The sequence below is a fragment of the Microcaecilia unicolor genome, chromosome 1 (genome assembly GCF_901765095.1).
Source record: "Microcaecilia unicolor chromosome 1, aMicUni1.1, whole genome shotgun sequence".
Taxonomy (NCBI): Eukaryota; Metazoa; Chordata; class Amphibia; order Gymnophiona; family Siphonopidae; genus Microcaecilia; species Microcaecilia unicolor.
The window spans coordinates 511,376,876-511,396,770 of record NC_044031.1 but is presented as its reverse complement, the minus strand read 5'-3'; the positions used below and the strand labels follow the sequence as shown (position 1 = coordinate 511,396,770).

General features: G+C 41.4%; 1 protein-coding gene across 1 annotated transcript in view; it reads right to left on the bottom strand.

Moving 5' to 3' along the window:
* Nucleotides 1–19,895, bottom strand: part of PREX2 (phosphatidylinositol-3,4,5-trisphosphate dependent Rac exchange factor 2) — a 523,586-nt gene that overhangs the window by 155,780 nt on the left and 347,911 nt on the right. Inside the window, 2 exon segments of the mRNA XM_030215317.1 lie at nucleotides 303–397; nucleotides 15,402–15,581. Coding sequence (XP_030071177.1) covers nucleotides 303–397; nucleotides 15,402–15,581 — 275 coding nt within the window.

Sequence of the window (19,895 nt, the reverse complement as noted above, 5' to 3'; positions counted from 1 at the left end):
GGTTCATAACCCATTCCTCTAACCACTAAGCTACTCTTGCACTCCACATGTGAAGTCATTAAATATTAGCCAATGCATGCAAGCTCTTATGAGCCCACTTTATTTTCACTGGGACTGGAAATTTGGCTTTGTTCTTTCAACATTACTGCAGATAGATGATGTAGAACAACAACTTACAGGCTCCCCCCCCCCACCATCACAACTTCTAAAGAAAAGGAAAACAGGCAGGCCATACTCTCTCTAAAATTACTTCTGATAAACTAATGGGAAATGGTTCAACTAATTTACCATGTTTACTTTACCTGAATCCATTTCATCACTGTGGAAGTAGGAACTGCACTGGCTACTGCAGATACTGGTGAATGATGCAATGGAGTTTCTGTTACTGTTGCAGTCACTGAAAAACACAATAGTACAGCTCAATCCACAGCTACCAATACAAAATATTTAATATAATTGTTCCTTCTAAAGTGTCATTTAAGTGAATCCTTATTTGACTTTTTTTCAACTAATGCAAAAATAAATAAATAAAAGGAAGGTGATTGACAGATGCTGTTTTTCCTTTTTATTTATTAGATATATTATTGTTACATCATACTTTTCTGCTTGACTAATTCTTGAAATTTTGTTAAATAAAATAAAAATAAAATAATATAAAAGCAAGGCACAAAGAAGTACCTCATCAAAATACAAAGTAGGGAATCCCAATCCCAATTATATTAAGCTGACCAAACACAGTCCTATAAAACAAATGAAAAGTAGGGTTTCCTCAGAGTTGCCATGTCATACACAATCCCCCAGACTCTATATATGGTGCTCAAAATTGTGCGTGCAAATTTGGGGGGGGTGTGCCCTATTTGCACATGTAATTTAATTGAGTAATGAGCTAATCAGTGCCAATAATTGGACACTAAAAATCAATTATTGGTCTTAATTGGCAACAATTCGGATTTGTGCACACATATTGCTAAGCTGTTCTAGAAAGATGTGTGCACAAATCTTTTAGCGTGCAACTTAGAAGGGGGCATTGCCAAGGGAGGGCCATGAGCGGGTCAGGGGAGTTCACTAAAGATGTGCACAGTATTATAGAATTTTGGGGATCCACACCTAACTTACGTGCCAGGATTTAAACCAGGTTTCAGTTGGTGTAAATCCTCGCACCCAAAGTTGGGCGCAGATCCTGGCACTACATACTATTCTATAAACGGTGCCGGACTTGGAACACCATTTATAGAATAGCGCTCAGTGTACATTTTTTGGCACCCATATTTGTGCACCATTAACTGAATCTAGTCCAATGAGGGTACTTCTATAAAGAGGTGCCTATTTGGAGCACATTCAATAAAGGAAAGAAGCATATTACCATAACAGGGCAAATAATCTCATATATTATAGGGGCAACCGCTTACACCAGCCACAGGGATGGTGTAAATGCTCTTGCTTAAACAGCTAAAAAAAAAAAAAAACACCTCACATACACACAGATTATAGTGTTCTATAATTTATGCACATAATTGTGAACCCCACACTCCACCCAGACTCTGCTCACCTTCAAACAACATGCCATCAAATGTAGACACCATTTTAGAAAATAGAATGTAGTCAGAATATTGGCATTTACGTGCCAGTATTCTGGGGGAGATTAAAGAAATAGCGGAATTAGAAAAGGTTCAAAGAAGTGCGACCAAAATGATAAAGGGGATGGAACTCCTCTCATATGAGGAAAGGCAAGAGGTTAGGGCTCTTCAGCTTGGAAAAGAGATGGCTGAGGGGGGGATATGTTTGAGTTCTACAAAATCCTGAGTGGTGTAGAAGTGAATCGATTTTTCGCTTTTTCAAAAAGTACAAAGACTAGGGGGTCACTCAATGAAGTCACATGTAAATACTTTTAAAACAAATCGGAGGAAACATTTTTCACTCAAAGAATAGTTAAGCTCTGGAATTTGTTGACAGAGGATATGGTAAGAGCAGTTAGAGTATCTGAGTTTTAATAAGGTTTGGATAAGTTCCTGGAGGAAAAGTCCATAGTCTGCTATTGAGAAAGACATGGGGAAGCCACTGCTTGACCTAGGATTGATAGCGTGGAATGTTGCTACTAAATGGGTTTCTGCCAGGTACTTGCGACCTGGATTGGCCACTGTTGGAAGCAGGATACTGGGCTAGATGGGCCATTGGTCTGTTCTTATGTTTTTGTGTGTATATGTGCATATATGTTAATTTTCTGGTCATTCTTGGCACCTCAATGTTGGAGCCCTCATTATATAATTACACAGAGGGACCATCACATACACATACACAGAGTCAATCCTTTTATACATTCCGGGAAACCACAAGAGGTTAAGTGGCAGACCAGGGCAAGAATGGCTGCAGATTCCCCCCCCCCCCCCCCAGCCAAAAAAATCAGGAAGCATTCCAGAGAAGCAACACTGAGTGGTTGTGGTGTTCTTAAGGCAGAGTTCCTCTGGCCATTCAGCAAAAGAAGCAGAAGGCAATCCAGAGTACTACTGAGCTGCCAAATGAGTCCTGTTAGTCCCATCTGCCAAGAAATGAAGAACAGGCCTAGGATGGTGCAGCAAAAACCTGATAAAGCTTATGAGATGTGGGATGGTGAAGGGGAAATAATTGACATGGGGGGGAGGGGGGAAGTTTGCTGTGCGCAATTGATCCAAACGCTTCTTGGCTAAAACCCAGTGGTAAGGGCTCCCAGTGGTAATGGCCATGCGTTAATGGGGAAATTAGCCCATGGCCATTACAGAAAAACTCCGAACGTGGACGTGGACGTTTTACTGCTGCAATAATCCCACATGCTGACAGCATCACCGGCTGCTTTTTAGTGCGACTTAGTAAAAGGTCCCCTTAATGAGGCTAGCTACTCTTTCTTTTCTTTATTGATTAACCAATCTCTTATTCTCTCCAGAATTGACCACTGCAACATGGTGTTTTCTGGTTGTACAAAAGCTTCTTTAGGTAGATTTGACGTTTTATCTCCATTTATGCTTAAATTACACTGGCTGCCAATTGAGGCTAGGGTCCAATTTAAATTAGGGGTTATGGTTCTTAAAATTTTATATGGTGAGGCTCCACTTTACATGATGACCATCGATAGGCCGTAAATCTGTTCATCTGCATGATCAAGTGAAGAAAGTTAAGACTGTAAAATTCTTGTCATCATCTTTTTCATATCTGGCTGTCTCTCTATAGAATTCGCTACCACATTATATCAGAAAAACTAGAAATAATTCAGTTTTTAGAAGGTTGCTTAAGACTATTTTATTTCATAAATATGTTGTATCTGGAACTAAATTAGATCACTGTTTTGATTGTTTTGTTGGGTTTTTAAAAATTATTTAGCTGCTTTGTTATCTGTTTGAACAAATGGTTTAATTATTCTTGTCTTATTGTAACTTACACAGGCTTATTTTTGAAAGAGAAGGGTGCCCATCGTTCGACCCAAATCGGCATAATCGAAAGCCGATTTTGGGCATCCTCAACTGCTTTCCTTTGCAGTGAGGACCAAAGTTCACGGGGGCATGTCGGAAGCGTAGTGAAGGTGGGACTTGGGTGTGCTTAAAACATGGGCGTCCTCGACCGATAATGGAAAAAAGAAGGGCGTCCCTGACGAGCACTTGGCTGACTTTACTCGGTCCATTTTTTTTTACGACCAAGCCTCAAAAAGGTGCCCGAACTGACCAAATGACCACTGGAGGGAATTGGGGATGACCTCCCCTTACTCCCCCAGTGGTCACCAACTGCCTCCCACCCCAAAGAAAAACCTTTTTAAATATTTTTTGCCAGCCTCAAATGTCATACCCAGCTCCATGACAGCAGTATGCAGGTCCCTGGAGCAGTTTTAGTGGGTACTGCAGTACACTTCAGGCAGGCGGACCCAGGCCCATCCCCCCCTACCTGTTATACTTGTGGTGATAAATGTGAGCCCTTCAAAACCCACCTGAGACCCACTGTACCCACATCTAGGTGCCCCCTTCACCCCTTAGGGCTATATTAGTGGTGTACAGTTGTGGGAGGTGGGTTTTGGGGAGCTCAGCACACAAGGTAAGGGAGCTATGCACCTGGGAGCAATTTGTGAATTCCACTGCAGTGCCCCCTAGGGTGCCCAGTTGGTGTCCTGGCATGTCAGGGGGACCAGTGCACTACGAATGCTGTCTCCTCCCACGATCAAACAGCTTGGATTTTGTCGTTTCTGAGATGAGCGTCCTTGGTTTCCATTATGGCCGAAAATCGGGGATGACCAACTCTAAAGTCGACCTAAATTTCGTGATTTGGGCGTCCCCGACCGAATTATTAAAACTAAAGATGGACGCCCATCTTGTTTCGATAATACGGGTTTCCCAGCCCCTTCGCCAGGACGTCCTGCGAGGTCGTCCTCAGGAAAACTTGGGCGCCCCTTTATATTATGCCCCTCACAGTGAACTATTTTGGTATCTGAGGGCTATAAGCTTTGTATAAGTACTCATGCCTAAAAGGTGCATATGTCATTCATTACGCTAGTGTTCTATAAAGGAAAATAGATGCCTACTTTCCTATAGAAAATAAGCACCTATATGTAAGCACTTTGTTATAGAACTACTCTCTCAATGCAGATTTTTCAACATCCATGTTAATTTTTTTAGTCTACTTCCAATGTGATAAACTAATGATATGCAAAAAGCACTGATGTAGAAATTCAGTCCTCAAATGAAATTAATGTAAGAGTGCATTAAAATGGAAATATTATTATCTTTGGAAGTTAATTTTACATCGTTTCTTTTAGTTCCATTTTGTTTATTGAAATGTGCATACATTTAAAACGGAACCAACTCCCCTCCATCAGCTAAACCCCCTTAGGAATGCTGCTCCCAGCAGGCCCCAATCCACACGTACTAGAGGTCTCTGGGTTCTAGTGGGGTGGGAGTGATGCCCATTTTCCCCATTGTGATGACCCCTTCAGGCTGAAAATGGTAATATGTGATATTAACGTTAGAGGACAGACTGTCGGGTTACTGTCATAGGGTGAGCCTGGATGGGCTGGAGGCTGCTGAAGGGAGGGTTCCTGGTGTGGGAGGAGGGAACGGCGCCATGGGGGGAAGCTACTAATTTTGAGGCTGGTCAGGGGGATTGGATGGCTGAAGAGCAGAGCATTGGGATTGCAGAGGGGTGTGATCAGGGGGCTCCAGACATAGGGATTTAGAGCTACCCCTACAAGAGGCACTTAGATGTGCCTCAGAGAGCAGATGTAAATTCCAACTTCTTGGTTTCCCAATACAGACATGGATTCCTTATGTGAAATAGGAAATGTGTGTCTGTATTGTAGGCCTGCTCAGACTACTCCCTCTCCCCACGCCCCCTTGCCATCTCCACTTGCCATCTACATCCTGCCACATGTACTAAGCTTTCCCACATGTGAATGGCACCTGTTCTGAAATAGCAATGGAATATTTGGGCCTCTCCAGATGTTTAAATGTGAAGCAGGAAACGCTGTATAATCCTGCTAAAGCGCAGAATAGAGATTTAGGTATGAATAATTTTTAAATGAGGCAAGAAATAGTGGAAGCAAGATCAGACTAAAGTATTTGAGTTGTTTGACCTGTTAGGACCCTATGTTGGAGAGAATTCAGCTGTCCGTCATTTGCAGAGAAATAGCTGTCCAGAGAAAGCTTGAAAATAAACTGTGAGAACTCTGTTGACAAAGAAACACAAGATGGGCCGACTACAAAGACTACTATGTTGAAACTGCAGAAACCTGAATAGAAGATAGTTACAAGTTCTAAAGTGAATATCAAATTAAGAACAACATATATGTGTGAATCTACCTAAAACTGACCAAGACAGAGCCTTGGCTTTGTGATATTCAACATCATAAAATTGTATTTGGAAATTAAAGTACAGAAAACATTATGAATATTTGAATGATTGGATGAAAGTGTTTTGCTGCCCTTCTGCTCTGAAGTCTTAATGTGTACAAGACATTATTAGAAGATTAGCGTGCTCTGCCTGTGGAATAGCTCATGAAGAAATAACAGAATGAAAGCCAAAGTAAGGAAATACAATGGTTCCTTTGCTGGAGGGGGTTTTAGATGTGGTTCCCACCAAATATGCCTGGGAAGTGCAGACCTCACACAATAGTTGTGTAGGAAAGGATTAAAATCCTCTCCTTTCACTAAAGAACTGGCTCTGAGGAAATGCAGGAAGGGCTGCCAGATTCCAGCAGGTGCAGGTGAGGCCACTGAAGGACTTTGCTGAAGGAGCATTTTTTTCTAATGGACTCACTTGGAAGAGAAAGTCCCTGAGGTGAATTTTGGATGATGAGCTGAGGGAATAATATGTTTTCCACTGCCACTTTCACAGTCAATTAGAGAAGCCTATGATAGAAAAACCTGATTGGGGTTTGTTAAAAAGTCTACAACTCCCCCCGCCCCCCCCCCCCCCCCCCCCCCCCGAGTAGTTGAGGCTTCTATTTTAGTTTAAACTACTTATCAGCAACAAGGTGTTTTCTCCCACAGTCTTTTAGCAAAATATTGGTGAAAATTGAAATATTAGACATGTTGCTTTCCATTTCATATTGTCCTATTTTATAAAGGGGAAAGGGGGGAAATGAGACTTTAACATCAGCAAAATTCGCCCTTTCCTCTCTGAACACACCACCCGAACTCTCGTCCACGCTCTCATTACCTCTCGCCTGGACTACTGCAACTTACTCCTCACCAGCCTCCCACTTAGCCATCTATCCCCCCTTCAATCTGTTCAGAACTCTGCTGCACGTCTCATATTCCGCCAGAACCGATATATCACCCCTCTCCTCAGGTCACTTCACTGGCTTCCGATCAGATACCGCATTCAATTCAAGCTTCTCCTTCTTACCTACAAATGCACTCAGTCTGCTGCCCCTCACTATCTTTCTACCCTCATCTCCCCTTACGTTCCCGCCCGTAACCTCCGTTCACAGGATAAATCCTTCCTCTCGGTACCCTTCTCCACCACCGCCAACTCCAGGCTCCGCTCGTTCTGCCTCGCCTCACCCTATGCTTGGAACAACCTTCCTGAACCCTTACGCCAAGCCCCCTCCCTGCCCGTCTTCAAGTCTTTGCTTAAAGCCCACCTCTTCAATGCTGCGTTCGGCACCTAACCCTTACCGTTCAGTGAATCCAGACTGCCCCAATTTGACTGCCCCTATCGGACCGACCGTTCACTTGTCTATTAGATTGTAAGCTCTTTGAGCAGGGACTGTCTCTCTTTGTTAAATTGTACAGCGCTGCGTAACCCTAGTAGCGCTCTAGAAATGTTAAGTAGTAGTAGTAGTAGTAGTGATATACCGCCTTTCTGAGGTTTTTGCAACTACATTCAAAGCGGTTTACATATATTCAGGTACTTATTTTGTACCAGGGGCAATGAAGGGTTAAGTGACTTGCCCAGAGTCACAAGGAGCTGCAGATGCCATATGGGCATCTATTTTGCCTTTTCCCAACTTTGACTTTTTTGGGATCTTGCCAGGTATGGGTGACCTGGATTGGCCACAGTTGGAAACAGGATGCTGGGCTTGATGGGCCTTTGGTATGTCCCAGTATGGCAATACTTATGTACTTATGACATAGGCAGCCTGTTATACAATTAGACTCCACATTAGCATTTTAATTTTGCAGAATATGATATGCAGGAAAGAGCCCTCGGGAAAATTTGGCATGGCTAAATATCTTCTACATAAAATTGAACCACCTACAAAATATAATTTAGGAGAATTAATTATACTACATTTCCCAGACTTTAATTTATTCTCTGAATTCTCAGTTTTGTGAGACACCCCTTCATTATTGTTTACAATAGCATCATAATGAGCTTGATATTTTTTCCAAATTCACTGCGGATCAGTTTCAACTTTAAATCATTCACATTTTGATGTTGCAATCCCATGCCCAGAGTCACTATAGTAGTTATCTTAGAAGTATCTCTATAAGTAAACAGCAGCAAGAAAAAACAACAGTTAAATGGAAGGTAAGTTAGGAAACTCCTTAAAAATTCCTTTGGACCAGGCACAGAATCAAAGTTCTCAGTTAGGGAAACTGACTAACAACACACTTTCGCCTGTGTTTACTTAGTTGCATTATAGGTGTGTTAGCAATTTTAACACGCATTAATGGTTTTTGCATGTTAAACGCTAACGTGCCCATAGAAATGTATAGGTGCATTAGCGTTTAACGTTCCTTAACTTTAAAGGTGCATTAAAAACACTAGCGCACTTTAGTAAACATACCCCTTTATTACCTCCTGAATTGTTCAAATCACTCGGATTCCTTGGCCACAAACCAAGTGCCAGTCCCTACGCTGTCTCTGAAAGGAGGCTTCACTCTTTTTATCAGCTGGCAAAAGCATTACAATCTCACTACCATCCACACATACTACCAGAGAAATTCGTATCAGAGATATCACCAAAGTTCCCACTTAGTTTTTCAATGACAGTGGCATCAGCATGGAGCAACTCCATGCCAGGTCACATCTGTCAAAGCTTGGGAAGGCCAATACTAAGCACGGAAGCTTATCTCATTGTGGCGCATCTGTGCTTGAAAACTAGATCGCAAGGCTATTGCAGCTCCTGTACTTAGTTTCCAACCTCAAATATCTTTACAGTGGCAGCAATACCATCTTGCCAAGAAAAGGATATAAAAGATTGCATAAACAAATAAGTAATATGGCACCGGGCCTAGACAAGATTTTTAGCAGAATTATCTGGACAATGCTGCTAAAATTCATTCCTGACCACTTTGGCACTATCTGGAGAGTGCCACAGCAGTTAAGGGATAGAGCTAAGGCAGATCTGGAAGTTATCCAGATACCATTGAGATTCTTCCCTTATTTGGAAGTATGACCACTAGACACAGTACTGCAAGAGTCAGATGGTGACATTTTGACCAAGGCAGGTGCTGGGACAAGAGCAAATCGAGACCGTTTTAACCCCTTTTGCACTCTAGAATACTAGGAGTGTCGAGGGTCCAGGGGAAGAATGGGAGCACAGACCAGACCAGGCCAGGCCAGATCAGCCAACCATACATTATGTAAGGGGTGGAGCTTTTGGTGGAGGATTTTTTTCTACATTATAGCCACAAATTGGATTTCGGGACGAAGGAGAGGGGAGGGAGTCCACAAAGCTATCAGGGATCAAAAGTCCCTCGAGACAAGGGGTCCTCAGGGCCTCCAATTTGGGCCAGTGGAGCCTTTAAATATTTAAAGATACCACATAAAGAGGCAAGTTTTTTCTCTCTAGCAGCTCTTGAAAAAAATAACTGCACCTCTTGAGCTGTAGTTATTGTTTCTGCAAAAATGGGCCCATGAAGCCTTTTTCTTGTGCTTGTTTTTACAAATTTTTTTTGGCGTTAATACGCTGTTTTGTATGATTTGTATCACAGCAGCTCATTAATGCAAAATTTGCATAAACTTTCACACAAGGCAGATTTTGCTTACAAGTTTATAACTCAAAAAAGAACTTTTGCGAAGTGACCTTACAAAAATGCACTTTGTGCAAGTAATAGCATAAAACCCCTGAATTATGATATTTTTGCACATATCCAGGTGTCTGTGCAATTTTTCTTACTAACCCCTCTGTTTTCTAAGCAACTCTAGCAGCTGCTGTGCGCCAATGTCGACACAGTCCATTCACTTTGAATGGGCTGTGTCAGCATTTCCGCGCAGCTTAGCAAAAAGGGGGTTAAGTGTAAATTTTTGTGAAGCCACTTCATACTTTAGTATATACCTCTGTAAGGAGCCCTTTTACTGAAGGGCATTAAGCACTTAACATGCAGTTAATGCACAGAAACAGGCTACTTCATGACCGTGTTATGGGGTTTTACGGTGGTTTGCCTTTTCCACATGTCAACCTGTGTGTTACTGAATTTTCCAGGATTCTTCTGTCTTAACATGCAGTTAATACACAGAAACAGGCTACTGCATGACCGTGTTATGGGGTTTTACGGTGGTTTGCCTTTTCCACATGTCAACTTGTGTGTTACTGAATTTTCCAGGATTCTTCTGTCAGAGGATGTGGCATGGATGGAGAGTGAGCATGAAAGCATTAGCCAGCTAGCTTGTTACATTTACTGGATGCTAACTGGCTAATAGAGTTAACACAGGACCATTACCACTTCCTAAATAGGAGGCATTAACCCCCGGATTCTACATAAGGTGTAGCAAGTTGCATGCAATAAATTGTGCACATGATCAATTTATATGTGCTATTCAATTAAGTAATGAGCCAAACAGTGATGATAATTGGCCAACAACCAATTATCATCACTAATTGTCAATAATTGGAATTTACATGCGCTTCTTTTTATGCGTATTCTACAAAGAGGCACACTTAAATTCTAATGTGCGCTGCTGAAAAGGGGAAGTGGCCTGGGAGGAGTGTGGGATTGTTGGAGGTGTTACTCAAATTTACATGTATTGTTGTAGAATTTGGAGGAATACGCCTATATTTAAGCACGAGTATTTTCAACAGGTTTTCAGTGGTGTAAATGACTGAGCATAAATATACCTTCCACTAGGACAAAGTTCATTTGAAGAGTTGCCATATACTCAAAAACCTAATGGTCTCCCACAGAAAATGATTTTACTGCTAACCTTAGCGGTGACACTCACCAATTCTTATCTTAGTATAGTGAGAATTACACACCCACCTCCTCATCGGACAGTGGTAAGTTCTTTAATTATCAAATTATGAATATTTGAATTTTCCTCTTTATATCAGCATTATTGCTATTTCATGTAAACAAATTCAACTTAAAGTCTTAGTACTCATCTTATAAATGTTCGTTTCAGCCAGGGTTTTTTTTTTAATCGACATAGTCTATGTTTCTCTTTCCAGCTGCATCAAAGCATCCCCCCTAAAAATGACAAAAGCATGGATCAATATAAAACCACACCCATGTCTGTCAATCATAACAATATCATCTAAGTCAGTACCTGCTAAGAACGATGCCACCATTTGTCACACCATACATCTTCCTGGCTTCAAAATGGCGGCTGCATTCTTACCTTGTCTTAAATATGACTCAAAAATATCACCTGATGTGGGGGAACCAATCACAAAACCCCAAAATAGATCAGCTTCATGTAGGGTGGGAGGGTTGGAACATAGAGAAAATGTTAAATTATTGGGAATAGTACTGGATATTTAAATTACAATTAGTGTCTCCTAGGGGTTTAAATCTGGAAATTGAATGGATGACACTGTTATAATTTTGAGGTTTTGTGATTGGTTCCCCCCACATCAGGTGATATTTTTGAGACATATTTAAGACAATGTAAGAACGCAGCTGCCATTTTGAAGCCAGGAAGATGTATGGTGTGACAAATGATGGCATCATTCTTAGCAGGTACTGACTTAGATGATATTGTTATGATAGACAGACATGGGTGTGGTTTTATATTGATTCATGTTTTTGTCATCTTTAGAGGGTATGCCTTGATGCAGCTGGAAAGCGAAACATAGCCTATGTTGGGTAAAAAGTCTAATTTGTTTAAATTAAATAGCAATAATGTTGATATAAATATTTAAAGAGTATAATTTGATAATTAAAGAATTTACCGCTGTCCGATGAGGAGGTGGGTGTGTAATTCTCACTTTACTAAGATAAGAATTGGTGAGTGTCACCTCTGAGGTTAGCAGTAAAATCATTTTCTGTGGGAGGCCATAAGGTTTTTGAGCCTAAATATAGGCATGCTCCCCAGTCCTTTGTGCTATTCTATACACTGCACCTAACTTTAGGCATGTTATATAGAATAACGCTAGGCACTTTAATCGGACGCATCTAGATTTTAGGGCCAGATTTTGTAAATGCCGTCTTAAGTGCTTCCACATTAACCTGGAGCAGTTATCACACATTATTCTGAATGTTAACCCACAAACACAATAAAAAAAAATTGGAACATCCCTTTTTGTTGTAGCATTAGTTTGGTGGTTTGCATTCTGCATTATATCATATTAAGCCCTAAACTTAACACATTTTAGTAAAAGGGCCCCTAAGTAATATCAATGTTCACTTAAAATGAAACATACAGACAAATCCTCTATTACCTTTCTGAACTCACTTCGTGCTGCTCTCTGAGCCAGGGCACAGTCCTACAGAAGAATGGTTCCAGAAAAAGTAAAGGCAGTCACCCCAATATTAAATTCACATTTCCAAAAGTAATAACTTTATTTGTTTAAAATCTTAGGGCCCCTTTTACTAAGCCGCGTACGCGTCTACGCGCGCCCAACGTGCACCAAAATGGACTTACCGCCCGACTACCACGTGGCTCTTGTGATAATTTCATTTTTGGTGCGCGTCCGCAAAAAAATTTTTATTTTCTGCAACGCGTAGCGGATGCTCGCCAAGTGGCATCTGATGCACGTAGGTCATTACCGCACAAATTCTTTACTGCTAGGTCTATGGCTGGCGGTAATGTCTGAGACCCAAAATGGACGTACGGCAATTTTGATTTTGCCGCATGTCCATTTTAGGGGGGGAGGGGGAAGAGGCCTTTTTTAAAGGCACGCTGAAAAATAATTCTGCGCGTGCCTACACTACCGCAGGCCACTTTTTACCGCGGCTTAGTAAAAGGACCCCTTAATTAACATAATGCTACTTCCTTCAGAAGTGCTCTCTGTATGCAGCAGGCAGAGATTTCCTCGAATGACAAAATACTTTAAACAATAGGAAATCCTGCTTTGACTTATATATTACGAATTCAGGATAGGTATACAGTATTACTGAATTAGGGGGTATGTTTACTAAGGTGTGTTAGCATTTTTAACACGCCTGTAAATGTATAGGCTAACGTGCCTATACATTTCTATGGGCATGTTAACATTTAACTCACATAAACCATTTACGCGCATTAAAAATGCTAACGTTCCCATAGCGTCGCTAAGTAAACATAGGCGATGGTGATTAAAAGAAAATGAGAGTAGTTACAAAATGGAGGTTTGCATGGCCATTAAATAATTTGGTTCATACTCTAAAATTAATTTTACCAATTATCAGGCATTTTAAAAAAATGTTTTTAAGCAAATTGTGTGTGTGATATGACATCTAAACCCAATTTCAGATGTTTTGCTGTAAACAGCTAAAAAATCATGTGACATAGCAATTTTTAAACCAGAACAACATCTATCTTTTTGTTTCATAAATGGCCATTTGGTAGATATTTCTGTGCTCAGTGCATCTATCTTTTTGGATCATATTTGAAAAAAACAGAAAAATCCAAGGGAAAAATGCACAAAAACAAGCCATTAGGATGTTTGGGGGTCAGCATTCTTAGTAGACTGGCCACACAGACATCCCAGCAGATCAGTGTGGGACACCTTAGGGGGCACTGCAGTGGATTTCACATGAAAGGTCCCAGGTACACATCTCACCACTACCCCCTTATATTGTATGGTGAGCTCTCCAAAACCCTACTGTGCCCAACTGTACCCACTACAATAGCTCTTATGGCTGCAGGTGTCACCTATATTTTATTTATTTATTTTAAAAATATATACACCACCTACAACCTAGGTGGTTTCCATAAAAACATACATAATACAACAACAGCTGATTAAAAAAAACACACACAACAGTACCCAATACATATTATACAATTCTTCAGTGTGGTCACAGTAAATTCTTGGTGGGTTTTACAGGACTCACACATTTCAGCACAAGTGTGAGTGGGATATGGGCCTGGTTCCCCTTCTCTTCAGTGCACCAACTACTGGGCTACTCCTGGGACCTGCTTGCCACTCTAATAGGCCTGGCAATAACATCTGACACTGTCATAGATGCTGGTATATACTGTTTCTTTCACATCTTTGGGAAGAGGGAGGGGTTAATGACCACTAGGGGGAATAAGGGGGAGTCATAACTTAATTACTCCAGTGGTCATTTGAACATATAGGGCAACTTTTTGTGACTTAGTCGTGATTGAAACAGGTCTACAGCAAAAGGTCTAACTTTTAGCCCTGCATATTTTTGCGTTGTTCCATCTTGGCAGAAAAATGACCAAGTTTGAAGAATGATTTGGATACACTACATACGAACTGCATAGAAAAAGTCTTAAATATGAGTTTTGAAAATAGCAATTTGGACATTTTGGCAAAAAAGTCCATCTGCTGCTTTATTCCGTTTTTTGGACATTTTTCTGTTTCGAAAATGAGCCCCTATATTTAAATTTGTAGGTATCCATGCATACTAGCGTTTTATATGCACTTTAAATTTTTAAGTGACCATCCAGCTTATAATTGAAAAAGAAAAACGCCTATATTGCGACCCAAATCGGGAGATAGACGTTTATCTCACAAAAACGAATAAAGCGGTATAATCGAAAGCCGAATTTGGACGTTTTCAACTGCACTCCGTCGAAGATGCGGACAAAGTTGATGGGGGTGTGTCAAAGGCGTGGTGAAGGCGGAACTGGGGCGTGGTTATCGGCCGATCAGAGATAGGCGCCTTTCGCCGATAATGGAAAAAAAATATGCGTTTTTAGCGAGAATTTAGGGCACTTTTCCTGGACCCTGTTTTTCCACAATTAGGGCCCCAAAAAGTGCCCTAAATGACCAGATGACCACTGGAGGGAGTCGGGGATGACCTCCCCTGACTCCCCCAGTGGTCACAAACCCCCTCCCACCACAAAAATATGCTGTTTCACAACTTTTTATGTTCACCCTCAAATGTCATACCCACTTCCCTGGCAGCAGTATGCAGGTCACTGGAGCAGTTATTAGGGGGTGCAGTGGACGTCAGGCAGGTAGACCCAGGCCGATCCCCCCCACCTGTTACACTTGTGCTGGTAAATGGGAGCCCTCCACACCGCCCCCCAAACCCACTGTACCCACATGTAGGTGCCCCCCTTCACCCCTTAGGGCTATAGTAATGGTGTAGACTTGTGGGTGGTGGGTTTTGAGGGGGATTTGGGGGGCTCAACACCCAAGGGAAGGGTGCTATGCATCTGGGAGCTCTTTTACCTTTTTTTTTGTTTTTGTAACAGTGCCCCCTAGGGTGCCCGGTTGGTGTCCTGGCATGTGAGGGGGACCAGTGCACTACGACTCCTGGCCCCTCCCACGAACAAATGCCTTGGATTTATTCGTTTTTGAGCTGGGCGCTTTCATTTTCCATTATCGCTGAAAAACAAAAACGCCCAGCTCACAAATTGTCGAATAAAACATGGACGTCTATTTTTTCCCAAAATACGGTTCGGTCCGCCCCTTCACGGACCCGTTCTCGGAGATAAACGCCCATGGAGATAGACGTTTTCGTTCGATTATGCCCCTCCAAAGAAACCAAATGCATGCTCAAAAATGCATACCCCTATTACAAATGCAAGCTTTTGCAACTACTGAATTGCTTTTCCCCAGCCAAACTCTTTAAAACAACAACCAAGTAAAGCTTAGTTACCTGTAGGAATCCCTGTTGCTGATTGTGTCATGGCCTGAATCTTCCTGTTCTTCTCCAGTCACATTAAAACAAACCTTCTTCCCATTTTTTTCTCCTTTTTCACTGTCATTGTCACCTGCTGTTATGGGCTCAGGTGTTTTACGGTCACATTTGGGAGAATATGTTATTGAAGAGAGGAGGCTGCAATGTGATAAAACAAAGCATGCTGGGTATCTTTCTATAATATATGTCATTATATAGGCTGTGCAATATTCATCAAAATACACAGAAACTGAAACAAGAAAAAAAAAGCTGCAGTCTCTAACAGAATACAGTGGTGCAGCTGTTCTTTAGGGTAACAAAATTTGAAAAGTGACTCCTTTGTTTCTTGAGTTGCACTGAATTCCAGTGCAAGCCCTAGCTATCTTTAAATTATGTTCTTTTGTATTCTTGATATTACATGGACAGGCTCAAGGTTACATGTCAAATCTTATCAACTTACCAGACAGAAATTATGTAAAAAGTTCTAGATGTTACTTAGATCTTCATTTTTCAAACCCTAGGAAGAGCGTTTACAAATCTCTGTTCATATTATTGTTCCCCTATTGGCTGCAAAATAGTGGAATTTACTGCCTATATCAGTAAGGAAGGTCACACATTATAATGCTGAAAACTTTATTATTTCAAACATGAACAGTAAGTCAGATCTGCTTAGATAGATAGATAGATAGATAGATAGATATTATTATGATTCTGGATATTTCCAGTTTTTCTTTTTGTAAGCCACATTGAACTTTATGAGGTATATTAGGGAGATAATTGTCCAATGTAACAATGTAATTTTGCACTGTTAAGGACCACAATAGAACTCTGTTTTATATTTCATTTTATGTTTAAATATAAACTAGCCCCCTAATTCTATACAAGTTACCAAAAACTGTATACCGAAATCCAGGCCAAAGTAGGAAAGCTTGCCAAGTGCCCTTGGCCTGGATTGGCCACTGTCATGGACAGGATGCTGGGCTCCATGGACCCTTGGTCTTTTCCCAGTGTGGCATTACTTATGTACTTATTGCTGCCTGGATGTCTCAGCGGCATCTGAAACTAAACATGACCAAGACTGAGCTTCTTATCTTTCCCCCTAAACAAACCTCTCCTTCTCCCCCATTCTCTATTTCTGTGGATAACACTCTCATCCTTCCTGTCTCATCAGCTCGTAACCTTGGGGTCATCTTCGACTCCTCCCTCTCCTTCTCTGCACATATTCAGCAGACTGCTAAAACCTGTCGTTTCTTTCTCTATAATATCACCAAAATTCACCCTTTCCTTTCTGAGCACACTACCAGAACCCTCATCCACACTCTTATCACCTCTCGCTTAGACTATTGCAACTTGCTTCTCACAGGTCTCCCACTTAGCCATCTCTCTCCTCTTAAATCTGTTCAAAATTCTGCTGTACGACTAATATTCCACCAGTGTCGTTATACTCATATTAGCCCTCTCCTCAAGTCAGTTCACTGGCTTCTTATCCGTTTCCACATACAGTTCAAACTCCTCTTATTGACCTATAAGTGCATTCACTGCAGCTCCTCAGTACCTCTCCACTCTCATCTCTCCCTACATTCCTCCCCGGGAACTCCGTTTACTGGGTAAATCTCTCTTATCTGCACCCTTCTCCTCCACTGCTAACTCCAGACTCCGTTCCTTTTATCTTGCTGCACCATATGCTTGGAATAGACTTCCTGAGCCGGTACGTCAAGCTCCATCTCTGGCCGTCTTCAAATCTAAGCTAAAAACCCACCTTTTTGATGCTTCTTTTAACTCCTAACCCTTATTCACTTGTTCAGAACCCTTATTTTATCATCCTCACTTTAATATTCCCTTATCTCTTGTTTGTCCTGTTTGTCTGTCCTAATTAGATTGTAAGCTCTGTCGAGCAGGGAATGTCTCTTCATGTCCAAGTGTACAGCGCTGCGTACATCTAGTAGTGCTTTAGAAATAATAAGTAGTAGTAGTAGTGTGCACAATTTAATTGAATAATGAGCTAATTAGTGCCAATAATTGGCTTTTCAACAATTATTGGCACTAATTAGATTTAATTGGAACATACACACATAATTTTAGGCACAGGATCTGTGCCTAAATTTTACATCCAAGTAAAAAAAAAAGGGGGTGCGGAAATGGGAGAGAAATGGGCAAAAGGGGGTGTTCCTAGCATTTGTGCACATTGTTATAGAATAAGTGGAGAAATGTGCCCAATTTAGGCCCATACATTTGCACTACATTTCAGCTGGTGCAAATGTCAAATATTAAATGAAGAAAATGATCACTGCCAAAACATTTCCACTCAAAATCAATAAATAGTGATCAATCCCAAAATATTTGTCTGTTCAGAGAATCTTTATGAGCAATTCATAATTGTTCATCATATTTTGCTGTTTTTATCCATTAACAGAAGGAAAAAGAACCTACAATTATGAATTGCTCATAAAGATTCCCTGAACAGACAAATATTTTGGGATTGATCACTATTTATTTATTTTGAGTTGGTGCAAATGGCTATGCCTAAAGTTAGGCGCAATTGCAGGGCTTAAGCGCTATTCTACAAACCGTGCCTAACTTTAAGCACAGCTTATAGAATAGCGCTTTTTTGGCACTGATTTTTTTCAGCACTATATGTAGAATTCACCCCTAAGGGGATAATTCTTTAACATGGATATCAACAGTTAGGCACCAAGTACATGTGTAATAACCAACATGCTAGCATATATATGCGTATATGTGGACATACACGTGTAAATGGCAATAATCTGTCTACGTGTATATATTTGGTAGTGTATAGTTTGCAGGTAGGCATACACATGGGAAAAGTCAGGGAGATGTATGTGGACAGGGCTCACACTTACATGATAGACTTCATATAGTTCAAGCATCGAGGTCCTGGAGTGATTTTAATATTTGTTTTGCTACTCGGTAATCTTTTTTTTTTAATTCAAGAGAAACTTTTTAAGAAGTTTGTTCAAATTAGTTGTTGAATAAGATTCTCTGGGTTTTGTTTTGTTTTTTTGCTTCCCAAGATACTGTCTTGGTTTTTTAATTATTATAAACCGCTAAGAACCTGAAGGTATCAGTGGTATCGAAGTATATTGAAATGTAATGCAACCACTATAAGTTACAGACATATCCAAAATCTATGTGTGAGCACTTTTGTCAACTAGCATAAGTGTTTATGTCTAAATGCATATGCATGTTTATACCCAGTTGCTCTACATGGTGTCCGGAAAAAACGTGACCCCCTTACATAGTTTCAAAATACTTTGCAATTGTTAAACCTTTCAAAATATGTTAGTATAATGGGGGGGGGGGGGGGGCTGTTCTTAGTTAATTCATAATTTGGGTTCAAAGTGTCCTCCTTCAGGCTTGACACATTCACAAAGTCTTCCACGCCATTGAGACATCCCCTCTGTTCCCATCATTTCTACCTCCAGTCCTCTCCCTCCATCCCCAGTCCAACATGTCCTCCTCTCTCTCTCTCAACAGTGCCTCCCCTCCCCCCCCCCCCCCAACACACACAGAGGCTACTTTTAAACAGCTCCAAGGAGCCTCCATGGTCTGGCATCTCTTCTCTATCTCCCTCACTTTCCTGGTCTAACTTTAATACAGTTTATTTCACTTAGGGCTGCAGACATGGTAGTGAGTGTAATGCACTGCTGCCCCCCCCCCCCCCCATGTAAATGCTCGGGGCAGCTGCAGGTTGCATCAGACTTGTTGTCGTGCTTGCTGCCCTGAGTGAAGAGAAATATGCTAAAAGTAGACATGAAAGGTGAGGGAGACGGGGAAAAGATGCCGAACACTGGGAAGCCCCCTGGAGCTGTGGGGCCCATGGCAAATGCCCTAATTGCCCCCCCCCCCCCCATGCTGGCTTTAGGCACAACAAGTGCTCCCAGCCCACCTTATCCTCTCATTGACGGTGTTGAAATGGGAGGTACAGTGGGCGAGTCATACAGGATACAACTGTTAGCTTTGCTCCCAAGTAAAGCCCTGTTCTGTTTTTCTGTGTGTGTGGTTCTGGTTTGAACCTGAATGGATTACTTCCTTAACTAGGCTCTTCAGCATAGCCTGTTCTGTTTCCCTGTGTGGTTTCCCTTGTTACCTTTCACTGTTCAGAGAGCTGGTTGTTGCAAGCTGCTTTCCTTGATTACTTTACTTCCGTGCAGCTGTGTGTGCTCTGTCTGCTCTGTCTCTGCCTGCCTGCCTTTCCTTTCCCTACCCAGCTGTGTGCTGGCTGAGTTCTGGTAAGAACATTCATTGTTTGTTTTTTCTTTTGTTTGCTTTAAACCTTTGACTTCAGTGTTTGTTATTTTGCTTTTGTAAGCCCTGCTTCTTTCTGACTTGTGTATTAGAAGCAGCCCTTCCCTTTAGCCTGCTTTGTCTGCTGTGTTTCTTTCCTGGTTCTTGTGAGCATTGCTCCTTTTCTGATTTGTGTATGTAAAGGCAGCTTTCCCTGTTTGCTTG